General features: G+C 39.1%; 1 protein-coding gene across 3 annotated transcripts in view; it reads right to left on the bottom strand.

The window, feature by feature from the left end:
- The window catches only part of LOC126281938 (THO complex subunit 2), a 292,749-nt gene that overhangs the window by 96,414 nt on the left and 173,079 nt on the right, over window positions 1-23,256 (bottom strand). For all 3 annotated transcript variants that reach the window (XM_049981284.1, XM_049981285.1, XM_049981286.1), the window contains exon 23: window positions 14,517-14,607. In XM_049981284.1, coding sequence (XP_049837241.1) covers window positions 14,517-14,607 — 91 coding nt within the window. The remainder of the gene's footprint in view (window positions 1-14,516; window positions 14,608-23,256) is intronic.

Raw genomic sequence — 23,256 nt, 5'->3', positions numbered from 1 at the left:
TCAGAAGGCACATCACTGGAATTTGCTAGGTATATAGTAGTAGTAAAGATGGATTGAAAAAAAAAGGAGAAAATGGTAATTACAGGAATAATACAAATGAACTCAACAATAAATAAATACAATAAATGTAAGAACCCATGGGGAGGGGGGATACATGAATACAGACTCTAACGACCACCTTTAAAAGCAGGAAACTGTGGATTGGTGCTAATGTAGGTAGAGTTCAAGAGAATGATGAAATTAAGAGATATATTGGAAAGTAAGTTCCACTCTGAAGTTCAGAGGAGTTAGTGCTGGATGGTAAGACAAAATGGTACATGTGGTACAGTAAGCACTGTGGTCTCTTAAGTCGTAGTGTACAGAATGATCAGCAACTGTACTGGACATCCCTAAGAGAGAGAGCTTGGCTAAATACATTCATGTGTTCTGCCTGTTGTCAACCTTACATAGACATTCTTGCAGTGAGCACGTCAGTTGGTAAATGATTATTCAAAGAAATGTCACACTTAAAAAGTTTTGATTGTCCACTCACTTTCCTGCTAACTTCTGAAATCCACTGAATTTAGTCACAGCTTGCTTAACCCTCTCGTGGGCTGTAGGACATACTTCCCACTATATTTATTTCTTTACAGAATTTAAGAGAATGTGTGTTACCACTTCTGTGCACTCCTGGTATCTAGTGGCAGTCTGCTGCATCACCTGTAGTTTCTGTTTGTTGTGAAATATAGCCTTCAGGACTGTGGGAAGTATATATATCCTCCCAAACAATGGTGTTTTAATGGTTCTTTGGAAGTATGGTTATCACCGAACTAGTATCTAGAAGGAGTTTGGGAAGTATGCATACCATAAAATTAATGTCATCTGTGGTCCTTGGGAAGCAAACTTACTACCAACTTTGGGGTATCTCAAAGCTTTTGGGAATATGTCTCACCACCTCTGTCTATGCCTGACATCTTGTGGTAGTAAACTGCACCACATGTATGAAGACTGGTACAGCAGTCAGCTTCTGTTTGTCATGGGATCAATACTGTTGTCAGTACACGCTTTACTTCTCCAATATACATTATTGTGACCTGCATCATCTCATACTATTATTGCCTGATAAAGTTTTTAGGATTGTATTACATTGTGGTAAGTAAACTATAATATTGGTAACAAATATTTTTTACACAAAGTAAAAGAAAACATAAAATAACAACAGAAAACAATATTCATTTTTTCATTACTAATGGTAACATGTAACAGCTCACAAAAGGGAAGTGGGAAATCTATTTACCACCATAGTTTTAATGGCTCATACAAAGATGTTATAGTAATATATGTACCACCACAGTTTTTGCTCCTAAATTACAAAATAAAATTATAAAAAAATTCACAGTCAGTTGATAACAATAATAATAGGATAGCAAAAAAATTATATTCGCTGAGTTGCTTAAAAAAAAAAAAAAAAAAAAAAAAAAAAAATAATGGACCCACGAAAGGCTTAACAATGTTGTAACATAGCAGGAAAAGGTGATGGGAAAAGGAGGAAATCATGAAGATTCTTGCCACAAGTCTTGGGCAATTACACACAAAAACTGCCAACAAATATAGGCAGTGGTGCCCACCTAGTTTTGCAGGCAAATCCCCACAGTTTGCTTCATCAAAAATGTGTACGTTTAACCTTGCTAGCCAACCGGAAACTGAACACAAAATGTGCGGGCTAACCACCTGATGAGGGCCAATGAGTGTAGGATATTCTCTCTCTCTCAAAACAGAGCACTTCTGTTTCACTCGAATAGCTAATTTGAAAGAATGTGTCTTTCTCCATATTTACATACCACTGTGACAACAGAATGAAGTGGTCCAGTGGTAGGATACTTAACTAAAATTTAGAATGACATAAGAGCGACTCCTTGGCCAGCCATCCAGATTTGGGTTTCCTTAAAGCACATAAGGCAAAAAGGGACATACCGACTACTTCCTCCATTCTGAGAATGTGCAAGGTCATTGAAGTGATGCCAAACTTTCATCTTCCATCCTTTTATTACCACTGTAACTCTCAACCCACAGTGTTCATCTCGACAGTCATCTTAATGGGTTCTACCAGTCTGTAGGCCAGCATAAAGAGGTATTTGATCAACTACAACAATGAACAGCCTGCTGAGAAAATGTACTTGGAACTTCTGTGTGTGTGTGTGTGTGTGTGTGTGTGTGTGAGAGAGAGAGAGAGAGAGAGAGAGAGAGAGAGAGAGAGAGAGAGAGAGAGAGAGAGAGAGAGGGGGGGGGGGGGGGGGGATTTACGGGTGCTCAACAGTGAGGTTATCAGTGCCCTTACAAAGATTAAATGAAATGAAATGAATGTGGATAAAATACAATGCACCCTTGCCCCCTCCCCTCACATACACACAAAAAAGATAGCAAGGCAGCTTCTCTCTACTCAGACTAGTAGCACTCTGAATAGTTGTATCATGATGTTTGTCATAATTTCTAAATTTTTGGCAAAACTTGATCTACCCTATAGCCAGTATTGTTAACATGCAGCTCCAATGCAATATTATGATTGTACACTGCCAGGATAGAAGAAGATTTAAGTGGCCCCTTAACCCTCCAACAGCAGGTGTTTTTATGGCTTTTCTGTGTATAATTGTCAATCCGTTTTATTCGATTAGGTTTATATTAAAGGAATCTAGCAAGAAAACCAAATACTGACTTTAGAAGACACATTTAATTGACATCTAATGCACACAATGCAGGAAATGCGGAAATAGCCTTCAACATTATTAACACTGGAGAACTTATTGATAATTTTGGGAATGTAGTATACCTTGAAGCAAGGTTCCAAACACAAGCTTGTGGCAATAGTTAAAAAATTGTTGGCATGAGAACGTATATGTGTAAGTCTGTGGGTAAGACTTCCGATCGTGTGAAACACAGCTCATGTTTTTCCAGAGTAACAAAGATTCAATGGGAAAATAGTGACTTCAGACTTTCCAGAGCAACAGAAAAAGATTCAATGGGAAAATAGCGACGTCCTACTGTAATGATCGAATCGTGAAGGGTTGTAAGCTCAGAGCTGAGATTTTCTACAGTCTACGTGACAATTTGTGGTGCCCCCAGAAGTTCTATCCAATGACACGTTACTGCTACATTCTGGAGCTTGACAAATTAGAAAAGCGTTGTGTGGTAATTTATAGTTATCATAAAAATATGGATTGTAGTTGGCTGAATGAATTTTGCGAGCATAATCCAATATCGGAAAGAATGAAGCCTCAGAGTTAACTGGTGTCCAGACATATTGGCTGTCAATGATATCTTGTTATATTCCAATAACATGCCCACAGCGGGACCCCATCTGCTATGGTCTCACTTTGGTTTGGGTTTGCCATGTTTAGTTTTCCCAACTTTCTCCTGGAGGTTGGACATATTTTATGTAGTAGTTGCTTGGTGTGGATGAAATTGTTCCGACAGTTAATATCTTATGTCATACTCTGACACTCTTCAACTTTCTCATATTGTCTTTCATCCTCCAAACATACTTTTTGCTCCAAGGTATTTCATTTGGCGATGGCACGAGTTGCACACAAACTTGACACTCTGACAATGATAAAAGACTAAGCAGTAAAGGATGTATCATTTAAGGTGGACCTACCTAATAATATCCATTCAAAATTTTTGGGATTGTCTATATTGCTCTCTAAAAGCAGTTGTGTCATCCCAGTAAAAGTAAACATTTATGACAAATCATATCATTCAATTATTTGTAGAGGGTTTTACATTTGAATGTGTGATTTAGACAATCATCTGTTCATTTTTTCAGTATTCTCTATGGCATCCCTAATTATGAAGACATTCTTCAGCCCACCTGCCAAAATTCTCTGCAAGCACTGCTGTCTTTTCAAAGGTGACCAAGTTCCATTCCTCCTGAACAAGTGCAATAAGCTGATTTCTGTTGTGTGGATGAAGTTCTTTGAAGAATGCATCCTGCCTAGAGGTGCTGAACAGGGCTAGGGTTAGTGTTTCCAGGCCAATCATCCCAAACAACAGTGAATGTTCTCTTTAGTCTTTAGAAGTGTCAGTGTTTGCTTGCTGTGTGAGATGTTGCTCCATCTGGCATAAGAACTGCATTGTTGGGAACTGGGAAAAGACTGTTCTGAACTACTAGACCCACTGACAGGAACAATCCTTCCCAATAATAACTGTCACTGACTGACCTTTTTCCTCTGACCAATAGTAACAGTGGAGGAGTGAGTTTGTGGAAGTGGCTAAATAGAAAGAGAAAAGCAATGGACAGCATGTCACCTATAAACAAGAAATACTTTGGACTAACATACACTCAAATTCAGATATAGCAGCAGAGTGTGATAGACCACAACATCTAACAATGGAAGCTTATGAAAATAAAAAGTTCACTGGAGAACAACAGGAATTATCAAAAGAAAATAAACAGTGATGGATGTAACATGAGAAATGGAAGAAGTTTTTGGATGGACGTGTGGCCTCTTTACAAAATGTGTGAAAACACAATGAGACTAGCTAAACTGGAGGACAAGAATGTGCTAACCATAACAATAAAACTCCTGTTTAGGCACGTTCATCCAGAAGATAGTACCGTATATTTTCCTGTCACAGAGGAAGTTGATCATATTCAACTCCATATCAACAATTTGCCAACAAACACAGAGAAACTACAGACACTACATGACACTGTCTTTAAGATAAGGCAAAAGATACTAGACATCAATAGAACATTTAGTGATATCACATGGCTGAATTGTATATGATCACAGAATAGAAAAGCTCCATAGCTATGTGCTCAACAGGTTCCTGTGACATTCACATACTATCAAATGACATCCTAAAGTCAATGAAAGATACCAAATGATATGTGATTCACAGCACCACGGTGATGCAAGAACTCGGAAAAAGTCAGAAGAGATGGACCTATATATACTATGTATACAAGAGCTATACTCCAGAATTGGGATATTGCCTCACATACTAGATACGACACTGATCATGACACCAGGTCATCAATAAATGGCTACCATTATATGGTCCCAGATAAAAATATAACAGTGACAAAGATACATCAACTGTGTGACAAACATGTGGTGACAATAGAAACAATGGCTCCTTTAGGAAAAAATTATGTAACCAGTCAATATTTTAATAGTATGGAGATAAGTCACACATCTCACACAGAGAGAAGTTAAAAACAGCAGCAATACTGAGTTGACATTACGGATACATTTTAATACTGCATGTAAATGTAAAATTAACACTGTGGCACAGCAGAGTAGTAGTAGTAGTAGTAGTAGTAGTAGTAGTAGTAGTAGTAGTTGTTGTTGTTGTTGTGGTCTTCAGTCCTGGGACTAGTTTGATGCAGCTCTCCATGCTACTCTATCCTGTGCAAGCCTCTTCATCTCCCAGTACCCACTGCAACCTACATCCTTCTGAATCTGCTCAGTGTACTCATCTCTTGGTCTCCCTCTACAATTTTTACTCTCCACGCTGCCCTCCAATACTAAACTGGTGATCCCTTGATGTCTTAGAACATGTCCAACCAACCGATCCCTTCTTCTGGTCAAGTTGTGCCACAAGCTTCTCTTCTCCCCAATACTATTCAATACTTCCTCATTAGTTATGTGATCTACCCATCTAATCTTCAGCATTCTTCTGTAGCACCACATTTCGAAAGCTTCTATTCTCTTCTTGTCCAAACTATTTATAGCCCATGTTTCACTTCCATACGTGGCTACACTCAATACAAATTCTTTTAGAAATGTCTTCCTGACACTTAAATCTATACTCGATGTTAAAAAATTTCTCTTCTTCATAAACGCTTTCCTTGCAATTGCCAGTCTACATTTTATACCCTCTCTACTTCGACCATCATCAGTTATTTTGCTCCCCAAATAGCAAAACTCCTTTACTACTTTAAGTGTCTCATTTCCTAATCTAATTCCCTCAGCATCACCAGACTTAATTCGACTACATTCCATTATCCTCGTTTTGCTTTTGTAGATGTTCATCTTATATCCTCCATTCAAGACACTATCCATTCCGTTCAACTGCTCTTCCAAGTCCTTTGCTGTCTCTGACAGAATTAAAATGTCATCGGCGAACCTCAAAGTTTTTATTTCTTCTCCATGGATTTTAATACCTACTCCGAATTTTTCTTTTGTTTCCTTTATTGCTTGCTCAATATACAGATTGAATAACATTGGGTACATGCTACAAACCCTGTCTCACTCCCTTCCCAACTGCTGCTTCCCTTTCGTGCCCCTCGACTCTTATAACTGCCACCTGGTTTCTGTACAAATTGTAAATAGCCTTTCGCTCCCTGTATTTTACCCCTGCCACCTTCAGAATTTGAAAGAGAGTATTCCAGTCAACATTGTCAAAAGCTTTCTCTAAGTCTACAAATGCTAGAAACGTAGGTTTGCCCTTCCTTAATCTTTCTTCTAAGATAAGTTGTAAGGTCAGTATTGCCTCATGTGTTCCAACATTTCTACGGAATCCAAACTGATCTTCCCCGAGGTCGCCTTCTACTAGTTTTTCCATTCGTCTGTAAAGAATTCGCGTTAGTATTTTGCAGCTGTGACTTATTAAACTGATAGTTCGGTAATTTTCACATCTGTTAACACCTGCTTTCTTTGGGATTGGAATTATTATATTCGTCTTGAATTCTGAGGGTATTTCGCCTGTCTCATACATCTTGCTCACCAGATGGTAGAGTTTTGTCTGGACTGGCTCTCCCAAGGCCGTCAGTAGTTCGACTCAAGTCTTTCAGTGCTTTGTCAAACTCTTCACGCAGTATTGTATCTCCCATTTCATCTTCATCTACATCCTCTTCCATTTCCATAATATTGTCCTCAAGTACATCGCCCTTGTATAGACCCTCTATATACTCCTTCCACCTTTCTGCTTTTCCTTCTTTGCTTAGAACTGGATTTCCATCTGAGCTCTTGATGTTCATACAAGTGGTTCTCCTATCTCCAAAGGTCTCTTTAATTTTCCTGTAGGCAATATCTATGTTACCCCTAGTGAGATAAGCCCCTACATCCTACTAGAGGTAGCCATCCCTACTTAGCCATTTTGCACTTCCTGTCGATCTCATTTTTGAGACGTCTGTATTCCTTTTTGCCTGCTTCATTTACTGCATTTTTATATTTTCTCCTTTCATAAATTAAATTCAATATTTCTTCGGTTACCCAAGGATTTCTACTAGCCCTCGTCTTTTTACCTACTTGATCCTCTGCTGCCTTCACTACTTCATCCCTCAAAGCTACCCATTCTTCTTCTACTGTATTTCTTTCCCCAATTCCTGTCAATTGCCCCCTTATGCTCTGCCTGAAACTCTGTACAACCTCAGGTTCTCTTAGTTTATCCATGTCCCATCTCCTTAAATTCCCACCTTTTTGCAGTTTCTTCAGTTTTAATCTACAGGTCATAACCAATAGATTGTGGTCAGAGTCCACATCTGCCGCTGGAAATGTCTTACAATTTAAAACCTGGTTCCTAAATCTCTGTCTTACCATTATATAATCTATCTGAAACCTGTCAGTATCTCCAGGCTTCTTCCATGTATACAGCCTTCTTTTATGATTCTTGAACCAAGTGTTACCTATGATACAGACACAAGCAGACATATTTAAAAATATTTTTTTAAAATATGTCTGCTTGTGTCTGTATATGTATGGATGGATGTGTGTGTGTGTGTGTGTGTGTGTGTGTGTGTGTGCGCGCGCGCGTGCGAGTATATACCTATCCTTTTTTCCGCTCCCGGGATTGGAATGACTCCTTACCCTCTCCCTTAAAACAAACATCCTTTCCTTTTCTTTCCCTCTTTCCTGATGAAGCTCGTAATTTTGTGTGTGTGTTTGTGTGTTATTTTATTGTGACTGTCTACCGAGTGCCGGTAGACAGGCACAATAAAAAAAACACACAAACAAACACACAAACAAATTTTCGAGCTTTTGCAACCGGCAGTTGCTTCGTCAGGAAAGAGGGAAGGAGAAGGAAAGATGAAAGATTAAAACCCACATCCTTTCATCTTTCCTTCTCCTTCCCTCTTTCCTGACGAAGCAACCACCGGTTGCGAAAGCTCGAAATTTTGTGTGTGTGTTTGTGTGTTTTTTTATTGTGCCTGTCTACAAACAAAGATTCCAAGACTTACCAAGCGGGAAAGTGCCGGTAGACAGGCACAAAAAAATCAAACACACACACAGAATTTCTAGCTTTCGCAACCGATGGTTGCTTCTTCAGGAAAGAGGGAAGGAGAGGGTAAGACAAAAGGATGTGGGTTTTAAGGGAGAGGGTAAGGAGTCATTCCAATCCCGGGAGCAGAAAGACTTACCTTAGGGGGAAAAAAGGATAGGTGTACACTCGCACACACACACACACATATCCATCCGCACATACACAGACACAAGCACACATTTGTAAAGGCAAAGGTGACCATAATATGTCTGCTTGTGTCTGTGTATGTATGGATGGATATGTGTGTGCGCGCGCGCGAGTATATACCTATCCTTTTTCCCCCCTAAGGTAAGTCTTTCCGCTCCCGGGATTGGAATGACTCCTTACCCTCTCCCTTAAAACCCACATCCTTTCATCTTTCCTTTTCCTTCCCTCTTCCTGACGAAGCAGCCGCCGGTTGCGAAAGCTCAAAATTTTGTGTGTGTGTGTTTGTGTGTTATTTTATTGTGCCTGTCTACCGGCGCTTTCCCACTTGGTAAGTCTTGGAATCTTTGTTTTTAAAAATATATAAAGAAACTTCCACATGGGAAAAACACACAAACACACACACACACACACACAAACAGAATTTCTAGCTTTCGCAACCGACGATGAGATGATAATGTACACTGAAGACTCAATACATGAACACTTCCCACTGATAGACTGTATGTAACCTTGTCGCAATACTGTCACATAATGCTATGGGGAAAGTATATAAATGGAACAGACCTGAATGTGAACTCATTCTAGTGATGGTATGAACTGCAAGGAAATCCACTGACATAAGCATGATGGCCTGGTGTCTAGGAATGAACATCTCGGAAATAGCAAAGCTGATCACCTGCTCTTGCGCTACTGTCATCAGCACCCACGGAAACTGTTTTAAGGAAAATTAATATATGAGATGTTGGACATCCACGCCCCATCATTTAATGTGGAGATTTAAGGTTTGCACACTCTGCAAAGCAGGGCAGGCAGTAATCTGTGGAAGATCTGATGACAAATTACAATGGTGCTGCATGCATAAATGTTTCAGAGCACATCATACAGTATATCGTTGAATATGGGGCTTTTCAGCAGACAACTCATTGTGTTGCTATGTTGATCCAATGTAATCATTCACCATTAGTAGGGGACCAGTGGAACCTTTTAACGTGGTTGGTTACATCACGGTTACTGATACATCAGGTTGACAGTTGTGTCCGTGTACGCCATCAACCAGGCGAATGGCTGCTTGAAACATGCACCATGTTAGGGATGCAGGCTGCCAGGGGCAGAATTATACTATGGAGGAGATTCATCTGGGCCTCCATGGGAGCTGTGGTACTAACTGAAAGCACCGCGGCAGCTGTGGACTACGTGAACACTATCGACGATCAGTTACATATCTTCATGCTCGATGTCCTCCCCAACAGCAATTCATTTAGACAGTAAACTCTCACACTGATGTCATAGCCACTAAATTTGCCTCATATGAACTTACACACACACAGAAACTTTTAAAAGACTTAGTCAATTCAGGTAATTTTTTTTGTTTTAAATTAAAAAATATGATTGTCATAAAACTGTCCACCATATTGTTTTATGAGATATGCATGAAGCTCATTTAAATAGGTTCACCAATTGGCTCTCTAGTGTATTCTGAAATTCTACAAAAACAGCATTTTTTTTAGGCTAGTATCTAGCACTATGTATTAGACAGTAGTATCTACTTTTTCCTTAGAAGATTTCACAAATTATATGTCAGCATATGCGAAGTTAGCTAGTATTACATATTTTCTGGGAAACTATGCCACTGGAGAAATCTATGAAATTCTCATAATATTTAACTCTAGCTATGTAGCCCATTAGTATTAGTTTATACTTAAAAAATTAAGTAACATTGGAACAATCATAAGAACATGTATAGTGTTTCTCTTCTTAATGATGAAGTATAAGTTTGTTCTGGAGTAGATAGCTTATTGCAGAATCTGAATGGTAATGATGGTGGTGATGTTGTGCATGTATTAACAAACTGGAACAATTACCAATCAAAATAGAAGTTCTCTCTCAAAATGTAATAGGACAATAAAAGTTAATGTCTATTCCCAATTATTGAAGAAGGAATTTGTTCTCCATTCTGATCGGATCTATCATTTTTCTCCTTAGTTAAACTTCCAATGCATGGTGAGGATAGGGTAAAGATTCTAGCACAGAGTTATAATTGTCTTCTCACCAAACACTTGACAACATAATTATTTCTACTGATTTAAGGACGTAACTGTTGAAGATTTTACTGTTCTGAGAAATCCTCTGTCTAAGGTTAGCTGAAAGCAGTCACCCTGTATTCTTGATTTTACTGTCAACAATCTCTTCAAGCTTTTGTCACCAGCACATGATCTAAACTGTGTTTTTGTTTTAGTGACCTGACTAAATATCCTTTCACATTTAGCATCTTGTGAAGGATCAATAATACACCTAACTGAGCATAAACTAGTCTGTCAAATTTTATGCTCCCATCACTGCTTCTTAATTCTCCTATCAGCAATTAATGCTGATCAATTCTTTCTGATGGGTCATACATCCAAAATGCACAAATCCGGGATTGTTGTTCACCTATGGCATCATAATGTTTACCTGCAACTGCATTCAATAATACTGGAAACTTTTCCACAAATTGCATAACTATTGCATTCCTCAGCATTTCACTTTTCAATGGGAATTTGTGGACCATGTAGTCACACGCACCAATGAAGTATTTTCGAACAGATGAACAGAATTCCTCCTCATAATGCTTGAAACAATTTATAACTTGCAACGTACAGCTACCAATGAACAAATCACAATCATCCCTCTGGTTTCTTCTGCAGCAGTAATCAACATCAAAAAGAGAAGATCTTACCACAGTTGTATAAATTTAGACATCAAATTTTGTAATGTGTCCAGCAGTAGATCTTACCCTTAGTGCCAGTCGACCCACTCTATCTTCTGTAACAATGGTGAATGGTTTGCCAAATAAATGTGGTTGAAACTTGGTGGCCCAAACAGCTTCAAGGCACAATTTCTCGGTCGTAGAGTAGTTCTTCTTGGACTTGGTGGGTCCTCTGGAAGCATCTGCTCTCACCTTTTCAGCATATTTTCGAATTTGTACTAGAACTGCATCTATCCCATTACCACTAGTATCTGTGTGTTATTCTTGCCATATAAAACAAGAACTGGAGAAGACATTAGCATCTCCTTAAAGAAAAGGAAAGATATTTCTTGCACTTCATTACAGGGAAGTTTAGTAGTACTTGCGATACATGTGCCTTGGTACAGAAATTCTTTGCGAATCACCAATTTTGAAAAAGTTCTCACACTGTGAAAGTGCCATTAACTTGGTGTCTAAAGATTTTTATTTTTTGAATAATTATGAGGCATTTTTTTCCAGTTTAGGTAGAGGCCTACAATCTAAACACACTTCAATAAGGTCATAAGTTGGTTTAGATGTTCTTCAAAAGTCTTTGCAAAAAATGACCTCATCCAAACAGTTACTCATTTCAGGCATCTAAGCAGCATCTAAATGGCATAAATTTGAACACATAAGGGTATCAGGGGGTTTCGAAGGCAGTCATTTTGTGGTCAGCCGGCCTTGTCAACCTGTTTGCCAGTAGCCTACTGCAAGTACATAGTTGAAAAACATTTTGTTCCTTTGAGCAGCCTAAGGTGTCATCAATGCGTGACAATGTATAAATGGCTTTCTTCCTTCCTTTCCCACTTTCATTTTAATAGCTGGCAGTAGCTGATGCAGAAATGCCATGTGCCACTCTCCTCCTCCATAAGGACCACGAGAGAGGACCTAGGACACACTGAAGGTTCGATTATGTCCACTCTACTTCGTCCTGTTTTATCCATCGTTGAGACAACATCTTATACAAGTGCTGCCTGTTGGCAGCTGATCCCATGAGGATACGGTGTTTTAGCATAGGCATGTTGCACTGTCTTTTTCTACACTCTAGATCAGAAAGATGATTTGTGTAAAACAGCTAACACTCAATAACATTATTCCTCCGTCAGACAAGATAATATTGGCAGTTCAATTGCAGGTTCCTCTACCAAGTTTTCTGTGATGGTAGTGAAGTATGATTCTTTGTCTTTATCAGTAAGCTGTGCTTTATGGACTGATTTGGTCCATCCTATGTACATACCTTTAGGAATGAGTTGTGGCTGCTTCTGACGATTAGTGATCCTCAGTTCTCCTTGACCATCTGCATTGTTTATGATCGTGGCTGGTGCGAATATTTCTTTTGTAAGCCTGAGCAGCTTTTTGCAATCGACAAAAGCATCACAGTTTACTGAGCAACTGGTACTTGTCTCACTGATGACAGATGTATAACAACTTCTTCAATCTGGAGTTCTAATCTTCCACTTGTCTCATCCAAGAATACTCAATTATGATGACATTCTGTTAAAATGACAAATTCGAAGAGCTGTGTTCTCTCACTGATAGTAATTCTTGCAATACACGTTCCTGTCATTTCCCATTTGCAAATTTTAGCACAACTGCTTTCGTGTGGCAGAACACAGTCTTTTTTAGCTGATAATGATAAGCATTTGACATACACAAAAAGAAACCTCTGTGTTGGGGCTCATCTGCATAGATGGTCAGCTTGCTTGGTTTTTCTGATTTCCGCCACTAGGCGAGTGGCTGGTATGTCTTTAGAGCAGTGCGGAATGGCAATGGCATGTGCGGAGTGACTTCATCCAGAGTATGTCAGTGGGCATCATCCTGTAGATTGATTATAATTGTACACAGTCGACTGACATGAACAGAACCGTTGTGACTGTTGACAACTAGAGGCATCGAACCCTTATTTTTCCCCAAGAGCATACATGTCCAGTTCATGCAGTATGTTGTCCTCAGTACTCATTTATCTGTTCATCCGTGGGGCATTATACTTTGTGGAGGTTTTGGTTGTACCTACGATGGTTGGATACCAGGTTGCCATTTGACGGCTACAGCATACGGCCCCATTCATCTTGCCTCAAACGTCTGACTGGTGGCAGAGATGTGTGCAAATGATTGATACGCCTCTTCTTCAACATTCTCTATCACCTCCTGAAATAAGGGGTCGACATTTATGCTGATATCTCTTGCTTACTTGATCCACCAGTTCTGGTTGCCATAAACTGCTGTATCTCGTCTTACTGCCTGGTATATGAGAGTGGCAAAGTCACGGTGGACTTCCACAATTACCACGGGAATTTGGAAGTCGGTCATACTTCTTTCGTTTCATTTTTTTCTATAGCATTTTATAGATGTGCTGGCAACTTTTGGTAGATTTTTCAGTTTTTGTAAAATCCTTTACCAGAAGAGCTTGGTACATGTCTTCTGTGATTTCTTTTATCAAGTGTGAGATTTTGTTAGCTTGTTTCACAATCACATTCACTCAGTGGCATAGAACCAAAACATTACATTATGTACAGCTGTGTCATTCTCTCTTGATGTCGTTTGCCCTATTCTTCAATTGTTCTTCCAGAAAGCAGGCTTGCTGTTCACTGTCACAGAATGTTTCCTCCAGGTTGGCCTGGAATTTGTCCAGCTATCGAGCTTCTCTTCAATGATCTCAAAATACTGCCGAGCTGTACAATTCAAGTTACAGTACATATTTCCATAGCACATCAAGTAATCCCACCAGTTGTATACGACGAGTTGGTCAAATCCTTTCATCCATTTTGTTGCACCCTAACCAGCATCTCCAAAAACACTGATGGGTGTCTTGATGTGCAACTGACTTGCTGCCCTTTTGGAGTCCATTGGTCTCTGAATATATGGACCTTGTTATAAAAGTACTGCCTGGTTCTTGTCCATATAGGTGACAGCTTTTATGTTGCCTAATTGGAGCCATGGTGATATAAATGTACTGGAGTATCCTATGTACATATCAAACAACATCATGTCATAACCACAGTCAAGTCCAAATGCAAAAGCTAAGTACAAAATAATAAGTACAACACTTAGCCCTGAAAGCATCTTTACTACGAACATCAACATACAGAACGAACTAAACTCCTAGAGAGAGTGTGCTCCTATTTATACAGGCACAGAATATTTCAATGTACCCAAACATTATAAACAAAAGATATTTTTGTCAGGTTTGAACTGGTGATTCACCTAGTTTCAGCCAGTGACACTAACTGATATGCCACTATGTGCAGCACAGTTCATATCACATACCACCCAATTATATTTTGTAGAACACAGAACCACTAACACAAGTTAAAGCTATGTGAGAATTTGTATCATTACATAAAGCAACATCAAAACCAACCTCGTTCAATGTCACCATTAATCTGCTTTGGAGGTAACACCACTGAGGAACTTGAGACATCTTGTTTAGCTTCTTGTGCCACACTTGCAGACTGTAAAACAATAATTGGCTGCATGTGATCATCAATTCAGTGACTCATCTCTCTCTCTCTCTCTCTCTCTCTCTCTCTCTCTCTCTCTCTCTCTCTCACACACACACACACACACAGATATACACATCTTTATTATACATTTACAGGGTGTCTCATTTATTTTGCTGACACAAAGTAACTTTTTTCTTATGCATTAAAAGAAAAATTGTTTCAGCCCAGGTTTTTTTTAACATAATTGGATACTTCTTGCTGAGGTTACACATTTTATGTATCCCCAGAGATGTAGGAGATACAGGGTAGAGATTAAGTTTTTTTAAATAAAACCGTGTACATTTTATTCAAGAATACACGTACCCTATCCAGCAGCTATTGAAAAATGTACCACACTGAACTATTTTAGTCATGAAACTAGTGGCTATGTAAATGATAAATAATACATAACTTCTCTAATTTAAATGTTAGTTCAGTGCATTTCATTAACTAAATCATTAAATTAATTCAAGGTATTTTTAACGATTTACAAACTACCAATAAACACTGAATGCAACAGTACTGCAATGTAGAGTAATTGGATGTTGTTATTGTACAGTGTACTTACAACAATGCTGTAGTAACTTTCACTGTGATACTAGCATTACATGAAAAACAGAGCACTCACACGCTCAAAATGATGACTATTGGCATTCACACATACGGTCACTCTGGGGATGAAGGATGCCCTACATCTTGCTGCTACCCTCCTCTGTGATGGCTGTAAAAGCATCAACACATTGCTGCAGGCCCTCTTGTGTTGTTGGAACTTTTTGGTAGGCAGCACCCTTGACTGCTCACCCACAGAAAAAAATCCAGCAGTATAAGGTCCGGAGATCAGATAGGCCAACTGACTGTCCCGCCACGTCCAATCCACCTACAGGGTATTCATGGGCCAGATTTCATCGTGCTCATAAGACATTATGTGCAGGGCATCCATCACGCTGATACCACATGACCACCCTCCAATTCAGAGGTATAGTGTCCAAGAGAACAGGAAGAATGTGTCTTAAAAATTGGGCATACTGTCCGCCTTTTTGGCTGCCATTTGTAAAGACAGGCCCAATAATTCTGCACCAAACATTAATGTTCCACGGACAATGGTGCTCTAGCAGTCGGAGCCATTGTGGATTGTGATGAACCAAAAATGCATATTTTTCATGCTGATAGTGCCTTTGTTGGAGAATGATGCCTTGTCACTAAAAAGAACATCTGAGGAGAAATAGGATTAGTCAGAAGTTATTGCTGAGCCCATTGACAAAATTGAACCCTATTGTTGCAGTCATTTCCATGAAGTTCTTGGTGTAAATGAACATGGTAAGGATGGACTTCACGATGTTGTAGAACGCAATGTGCACTTGTTTTCAAGCCACCACCTTCAAATTGAATTTGTTGTGTGCTGACTTGAGGATTCGTGCAACCTCAGCAGCTTCGTCCCTTCATGTTGTATTATCATTCTGAGATATAGCATCTAAACCAGGGGCAGGCAAATGTTGCACATGGCTCATGAGCACACAGCGCTGCACGTGTGCTGCTCGCGTGCAATCGTCGAATGGGACAGTGGTGACAGCTGGCAGGTTGCGGCAGTGTAGTACCAGGCTAAGCTGTGGACACTGAAGCAAAACGACCAGCGCGTAGTGAACGTTGTATTTCAAGAACTGGAAAATGCAGAGTGAAGCAAGGAAACGAAGAAGTGGAGATCTGCTATCTTTTAAAAAGGAATGGGAGAATCATTTTTTTCTTTGTGCAAAAATGTGAAAATTCGAAACGTATAATATGCAACAGTATTCTCGCTGGTCAGCGGAAGTTTAATATTGAACGCCATTATAATAAATTTCAATATGTTCCTGTACTTAGTGCAATAAAAGAGGAAATTCTCAAGCGATTTGGGGATATATCATTCTAATCCCAAGTTTTTGAATAGTTGTAGAGACAATTTGCTGTTTCTGTAGATGATATTGGTCCCAGTTTGCAAATGGAATTAATAGATCTACACTGTAGATTCTTCAGCGTAATTCTCGTATGAGAGACAAGTTCCTTTTGGCAAGACGTGTAATAGATTTTTATCACAATTTTCCACAGCAAGAGTTTCCACGTCTCCATCGTGAAGCCGCGAAGATAGTATGTTTGGCTCGACATACGTTTGCGAGAGACTTTTTTTTTTGTTATGAAAATTAATAAGTCTTGGTTAAGAGCAAACATCAGTAATGAAAATTTATTTAACTGTTTGTGTTTATCTGTATGCAGAAATTTTGTTGCAGACATTAAACGTATTGTAAACTCCACCTGTGATAATTAAATACAATGTGTCGTAGGTAATAGGTACTCTTTCAAACCATGATTTCTTTCAAGCACTCGTACTAACCTTAATCCTTCACTCAATAAAGCAGGCCAAGAAACAAAACGCATTACAGAGGAAGAAGCGGAGAGACGGTATGGTGGGGAGGGGAGGGGAGAGAAGCGGGTGGCCAGCTTGCCCCTGTGTGCACGCAGAACACCTGTTTACTGCACACGTGCATGTGCACCGCACATGAGCAGGATTCCTGCCCGCCCCTGATCTAAACTTTCCGTTTCATCAAGACAAGAAATGAGACAACTAAATATTCATCGAGAAAGCGGTGGCTTGTCAGAGAATAATCTACTGTACAGTAGTTGTGCCTGAACAGAATTTTGTCCGCCTACAGCAACTTACATTACAGGTATGTACAGTAGAGTACAAGATAGACATAACAACATCATAATCATAATGTTCTCTAATGGTACTGAATATAAAAATGTAAGTTACTAATTTCTTATCAATGTACTTTTTCCGTAGAACAGCGGCATTTCTACCTTATCATCATGTGTGTACAACATGCACCTTTACACAACAAAAATTGTATTCACAATGTGTACTACTGTCATGAAATTACTAAGTTTCCGTGATGCACTACTACACTGGTACGCAGTATACTGTACGCTAAACCAACAACAAATGAGGTGGGCGGGGCAGAGAGGAGTACCTGTGTTTACAATAGTCAGAAATCACACACAAAACACACACATATACTACAGCACTACACTGGGTACATAATGCGTACAATCAGGGCAGTAAACAGCTCAGTTCTTCACAACCTGTGCACTTTTTTTGTTTGCCCATCTAAGTATTATCGACAAAAATTATACATCCTGGTAAATTTTTGGATAGCTCTTGGAGAGGTAAGTAAATTCTTGAATAAAATGTACACAAGTTCACCTAAAAAATTTAACGTCTACCCTATATCTCCTATATCTGTGGACACACATAAAGCGTATACCCTCAGCAAGCATTACCTGGGGGACACCCTTTATAATGAATTCATTACAATTCGGTGGAACTCAATTTTCAATCCCCCCAGAGGAGATGATGATAATTAAAATTTCTGTAAAATATTTTAGAAGAAAAGGAAAAAAAGATTAGAAAATGAAAATTAGTTTAGTTATCATGCTAATGGGAATCCTTAGATAAGAAACAAGCAATAACCAAAAGAACAGACCATCATTCATCTTGTTAGGAAAACTATAGAAAATGTAAATTTGAGGATCTGTTGCATATCCACTTAAATTATCTTACCCATTGCTCAACTTCTTTCACTAGATTACCTACAGAAGTATTTTCATAAAACTGATCCATGTAATGCATGATGCAATGACAAAAATTTAGGATTAAGATAAGAAAATGCTAGGGATTTACAACGATAATATATATGCTGTTGGAGCGCAATTAATTCCCGCTTATGTTGAGAACAAATTTATTGTCACTTTTGTTGAGAATAGCTCAATAACCTGAAATAAAAATGCTCAATATAGGGGTTAGAAAGATTACTACACCAAATTCAAACAAACTGGTAGTGTGCAGAATGTCACAGATGAAATTTAAATATGACGACATATGTTTGGATTCATAGTCAGAATATTATAAATTACATGAAAAAAATTGTAGCACTAAGAACAATAGGAAATAACATTTCACTTGTTGTTGTTGTGGTCTTCAGTCCAGAGGCTGGTTTGATGCAGCTATTCATGCTATTCCATCCTGTGCAAGTTTCTTCATCTTCCAGTACCTACTGCAACCTACATTTTTCTGAATCTGTTTAGTGCATTCATCTCTTGGTCTCCCTCTACGATTCCTCCACACTGCCCTCTAATACTAAACTGGTGATCCCTTGATGCCTCAGAATCTGCCCTACCAACCAATCCCTTCTTCTAGTCAAGTTATGCCACAAATTTCTCTTCTCTCCAAATCTATTCACTACCTCCTCTTTAGTTATGTGATCTACCCATCTAATCTTCAGCATTCTCCTGCAGCATCATATTTCGAAAGCTTCTATTCTCTTCATGTCCAAACTATTTATCGTCCACGTTTCACTTCCATACATGTCTACACTCCATACAAATACTTTCAGAAACGACTTCCTGATACTTAAACCTATACCCGATGTTAACAAATTTTTCTTCTTCAGAAACGCTTTCCTTGCCATTGCCAGTCTACATTTTATATCCTCTCTACTTCGACCATCATCAGTTATTTTCTCCCCAAATAGCAAAACTCAATTACTACTTTAAGCATCTCATTTCCTAATCTAATTCCCGCAGTATCATCCGATTTAATTCCACTACATTCCATTATCTTCGTTTTGCTTTTGTTAATGTTCATCTTGTATCCTCCTTTCAAGACACTGCCCATTCTGTTCAGCTGCTCTTCCAGGTCCTTTGCTGTCTCTGACAGAATTACAATGTCATCGGCAAACCTCAAAGTTTTTATTTATTCTCCATGAATTTTAACACCTACTCCGAATTTTTCTTTTGTTTCCTTTACTGCTTGCTCAATATACAGATTGAATAACATCAGCGAGAGGCTACAACCCTGTCACACTCCCTTCCCAACCACTGCTTCCCTTTCATGCCCCTCGGCTCTTATAACTGCCATCTGGTTTCTGTACAAATTGTAAATAGCCTTTCGCTCCCTGTATTTTACCCCTGCCACCTTCAGAATTTGAAAGAGAGTATTCCTGTCCACAATGTCAAAAGTGTTCTCTAAGTCTACAAATGCTAGCTACGTAGTTTTGCCTGTCCTTAATCTTTCTTCTAAGATATGTCGTAGGGTCAGTATTGCCTTGCGTGTTCCAACATTTCACCGGAATCAAAACTGATCTGCTCCGAGGTCGGCTTCTACCAGTTTTTCCGTTCGTCTGTAAGGAATTCGTGTTATTATTTTGCAGCTGTGGCTTATTAAACTAAAAGTTCGGTAATTTTCATGTCTGTCAACACCTGCTTTCTTTGGTATTGGAATTATTACATTCTTCTTGAAGTCCGAGGGTATTTTGCCTGTCTCATTCATCTTTCTAACTAGATGGTAGAGTTTTGTTAGGCCTGGCTCTCCCAAGGCTGTCAGTAGTTCTAATGGATTGTTGTCAACCGCAGGGGCCCTGTTTCGACTTAGGTCTTTCAGTGCTCTGTCAAACTCTTCACGCAGTATTATATCTCCTATTTAATCTTTATCTACATTCTCTTCCACATTTCACTTATTGTGAGTAAAAGTACAGCATCCCCATGAACCACGGACCTTGCTGTTGGTGGGGTGGCCTATGTGCCTCAGCAATAGACATAGCCATATCGTAGGTGCAACCACAACAGAGGGGTATCTGTTGAGAGGCCAGACAAATATGTGTTTCTGAAGGGGGCAGCAGCTTTTCAGTGGCTACATGGGCAATGGCCAAGAGGTGACTGATACGGGATTATAACATCAACCAAAACAGCCTTGCTGTCCTAGTACTGGTGAATGGCTGAAAGTAAGGGAAACTACAGCCATGCTTTATCCTGATGGCATGCAGATCAACTGTATGGTTAAATGATGATAGGATCCTCTTGGGTAAAATAGTCCCATTTTGGAGTTCTGGGCGGGACTACTCACAAATATGAAATCAGCAGTAACAAAACTGGCACTCTATGGATCAGAGTCTGGAATGTTAGATCCCCTAATCAGACAGGTAAGTCAGAAAATTTTGAAGTTAGATACAGTGCGAATTAGTGAAGATCGATGGCAGGAGGAGCAGGACTTCTGGTCATGTGAATACAAGTTTATAAATACAAAATCAAATAGGGGTAATACAGAAGTAGGTTTAATAATGAACAAGAAAATATGAATGTGGGTAAGATACAACGAACAATACAGTGAACGCATTAGGTAGGTAAGATAGACACAAAGCCCACACTCACCACAATAGTACAATTTTACATGCCAACTAACTCCGCCGAGAACAAAGTGACTGAAGGAATGTATCATGACATAAAAGAAATTATTCAGGTAGTTGAGGGAGATGAAAGTGTAATTGAGATTGGGGATGAATTCAATGGTAGCAAAAAGAAGAGAAGGAAAAATAGAGGGTGAGTATGGAATGAGGGGAAGGAATGAAAGAGGAAGCCATCTGAAAGAATTTTACACAGAGCATATTTAATGATCGTTAATACTGCATTTAGGAATCATGAAAGAAGGTTATGCACATGCTGAGACCTGGAGGTGCCAGAACTTTCAGACTGATTGTACAATGGTAAGACAGATACTTTGGACCCAATTTTAAATTGTAAGACATTTCCACGGGCAGATGTGGACTCTGACCACAATTTATTGGTTATGAACTGTAGATTATAACTAAAGAAATTGCAACAAGATAGGAAATTAAGGATTGGGGCCTGAATAAGTTGATATCACCAGAGGCTGTTGAGAGTTTCAGGAGAAGTATCAGGCAACAATTGGCTAGAACGGGGGAAAGGAATACAGTAGAAGACAAGTGGGCAGCTTGAGTCAGGCTAAGTACCCTCAGATTTCAAGAAGAATATAATAATTCCAATGCCAAAGAAAGCAGGTGCCGACAAGTGTTACCGTTATTGGACTACCATTTTAATACGTCACAATTGCAAAATACCAATACAAATTCATTACAGAAGAATGGAAAATTGCTAGAAGCCAAACACAGGGAAGATCAGTTTGGATTCAAGAGAACAGTAGGAACATGCGAGGCAATACTGACTTTTCATAGAAGGTAGGTTAAGGAAAGGCAAACCTACATTTACAACATTTGTAGACTTAGAGAAAGCTTTTGACAATGCTGAGTGGAATACTCTATCCGAAGGAGAAGGGGTAAAATACAAGAAGTGAAAGAGAACTTACATATTGTACAGAAACCAGATGGCAATTGTAAGAGTCAAGGAGCATTAAAGGAAAGCAGTGGTTGAGAAGGGAGTGAGACAGGGTTGTAGCCTATCGCAGATGTTATTCAATCTACACACTGAGCAAGCACTAAAGGAAAATAAAGAAAAATTTGGAGAAGGAATTAAAAGTTCAAGGGGAAGAAACAAAAACTTCTGAAGTTTGCTGATGATATTGTCATTCTGTCAGAGACACAAAGGACTTGGAAGAGAATTTGAAGGGACTGGATAGTGCCTTGAAAGGAGGATATAAGATAAACACCAACAAAAGCAAAAAAAGGATAATGGAATGTAGTCCAATTAAATCAGGTGATGCAGAGAGAATTAAATTAGGAAATGAGACACTTAAAGTAGCAGGTGTGTTTTTCTATTTGAGCAGCGAAATAACTGATTATGGCCTAAGAAGAGATGATATAAAATTTAGACTGGCAATGGCAAGAAAAGTGTCTCTGAAGAAGAGAAATTTGTTAACATCGAATAATAGAAGACAGTTTACACAAGAAGAGAATATAAGCTTTTGAAATATTGTGCTACAGAAAAACGCTGAAGATTAGAAGGGTAGACCGCATAACTAATAAGGAGGAACTGAACAGAAATAGAGAAAAATAAAATTTGTGGTGTAACCCGACTAGAAGATCAGTTGGTAGCACACATTGTGAACCATCAAGGGTTACCAGTTTAGTATTGGAGGGAAGAGGGGGGTGGGGGTGGGGGGTAAAAATTGTAGAAGAAGACAAGGAGATGAATACAGTCAGAAAATTCAGAGGGACGGAGGTTGCAGTAGTTATTTGGAGATGAAGAGGCATGCACAAGACAGAGTATCATGGACAGATTCATCAATCTTTGGACTGAAAACCACAACATACAACAACACAAAATACAGTAGGAAGAATACATGATTAAATGTGTAGGTGGTTTGTGGGCTACACAACATGTGAAAATTTTACACAGACCAATCACCACTGGCAGCTATAATGGCTCTAACCCAGCTGGACATTCTGAGTTGTGCTCCTTCAACTCTATGGAGGAGCCCATCACCTGTTGTGGCTGACGAGTGGTGGCCTGCAAGTGTATCATCCACTTGCACACAAATGTTTTTAGTAAGAGAGAGATCAGGAGAATACACAGGTCAGTACAATAGTTGAAAATATGCAGTTACATGTTGTCTTGTCGAATGATAACGAAACGAAGAACTCAAGATATGAGAGAGGACTGGTCTTAACGGGTAACAACCGTGATTCAAATTATCAGCTATGCAAACCACAACCATGTTGTGCACACAATGGAACCCCACAGCATCATGAAGGGTGCTGGGCCCTTATGACAATGACAAATGCCATCTGCCAACGTATGTTCTACTCGGAGCTTCCACACAATGATACATTCATTGTG

This window comes from Schistocerca gregaria, chromosome 7 (genome assembly GCF_023897955.1).
Source record: "Schistocerca gregaria isolate iqSchGreg1 chromosome 7, iqSchGreg1.2, whole genome shotgun sequence".
Taxonomy (NCBI): Eukaryota; Metazoa; Arthropoda; class Insecta; order Orthoptera; family Acrididae; genus Schistocerca; species Schistocerca gregaria.
Note: the sequence above shows the minus strand (reverse complement) of the source record. Positions and strands in the feature narration are given on the sequence as shown.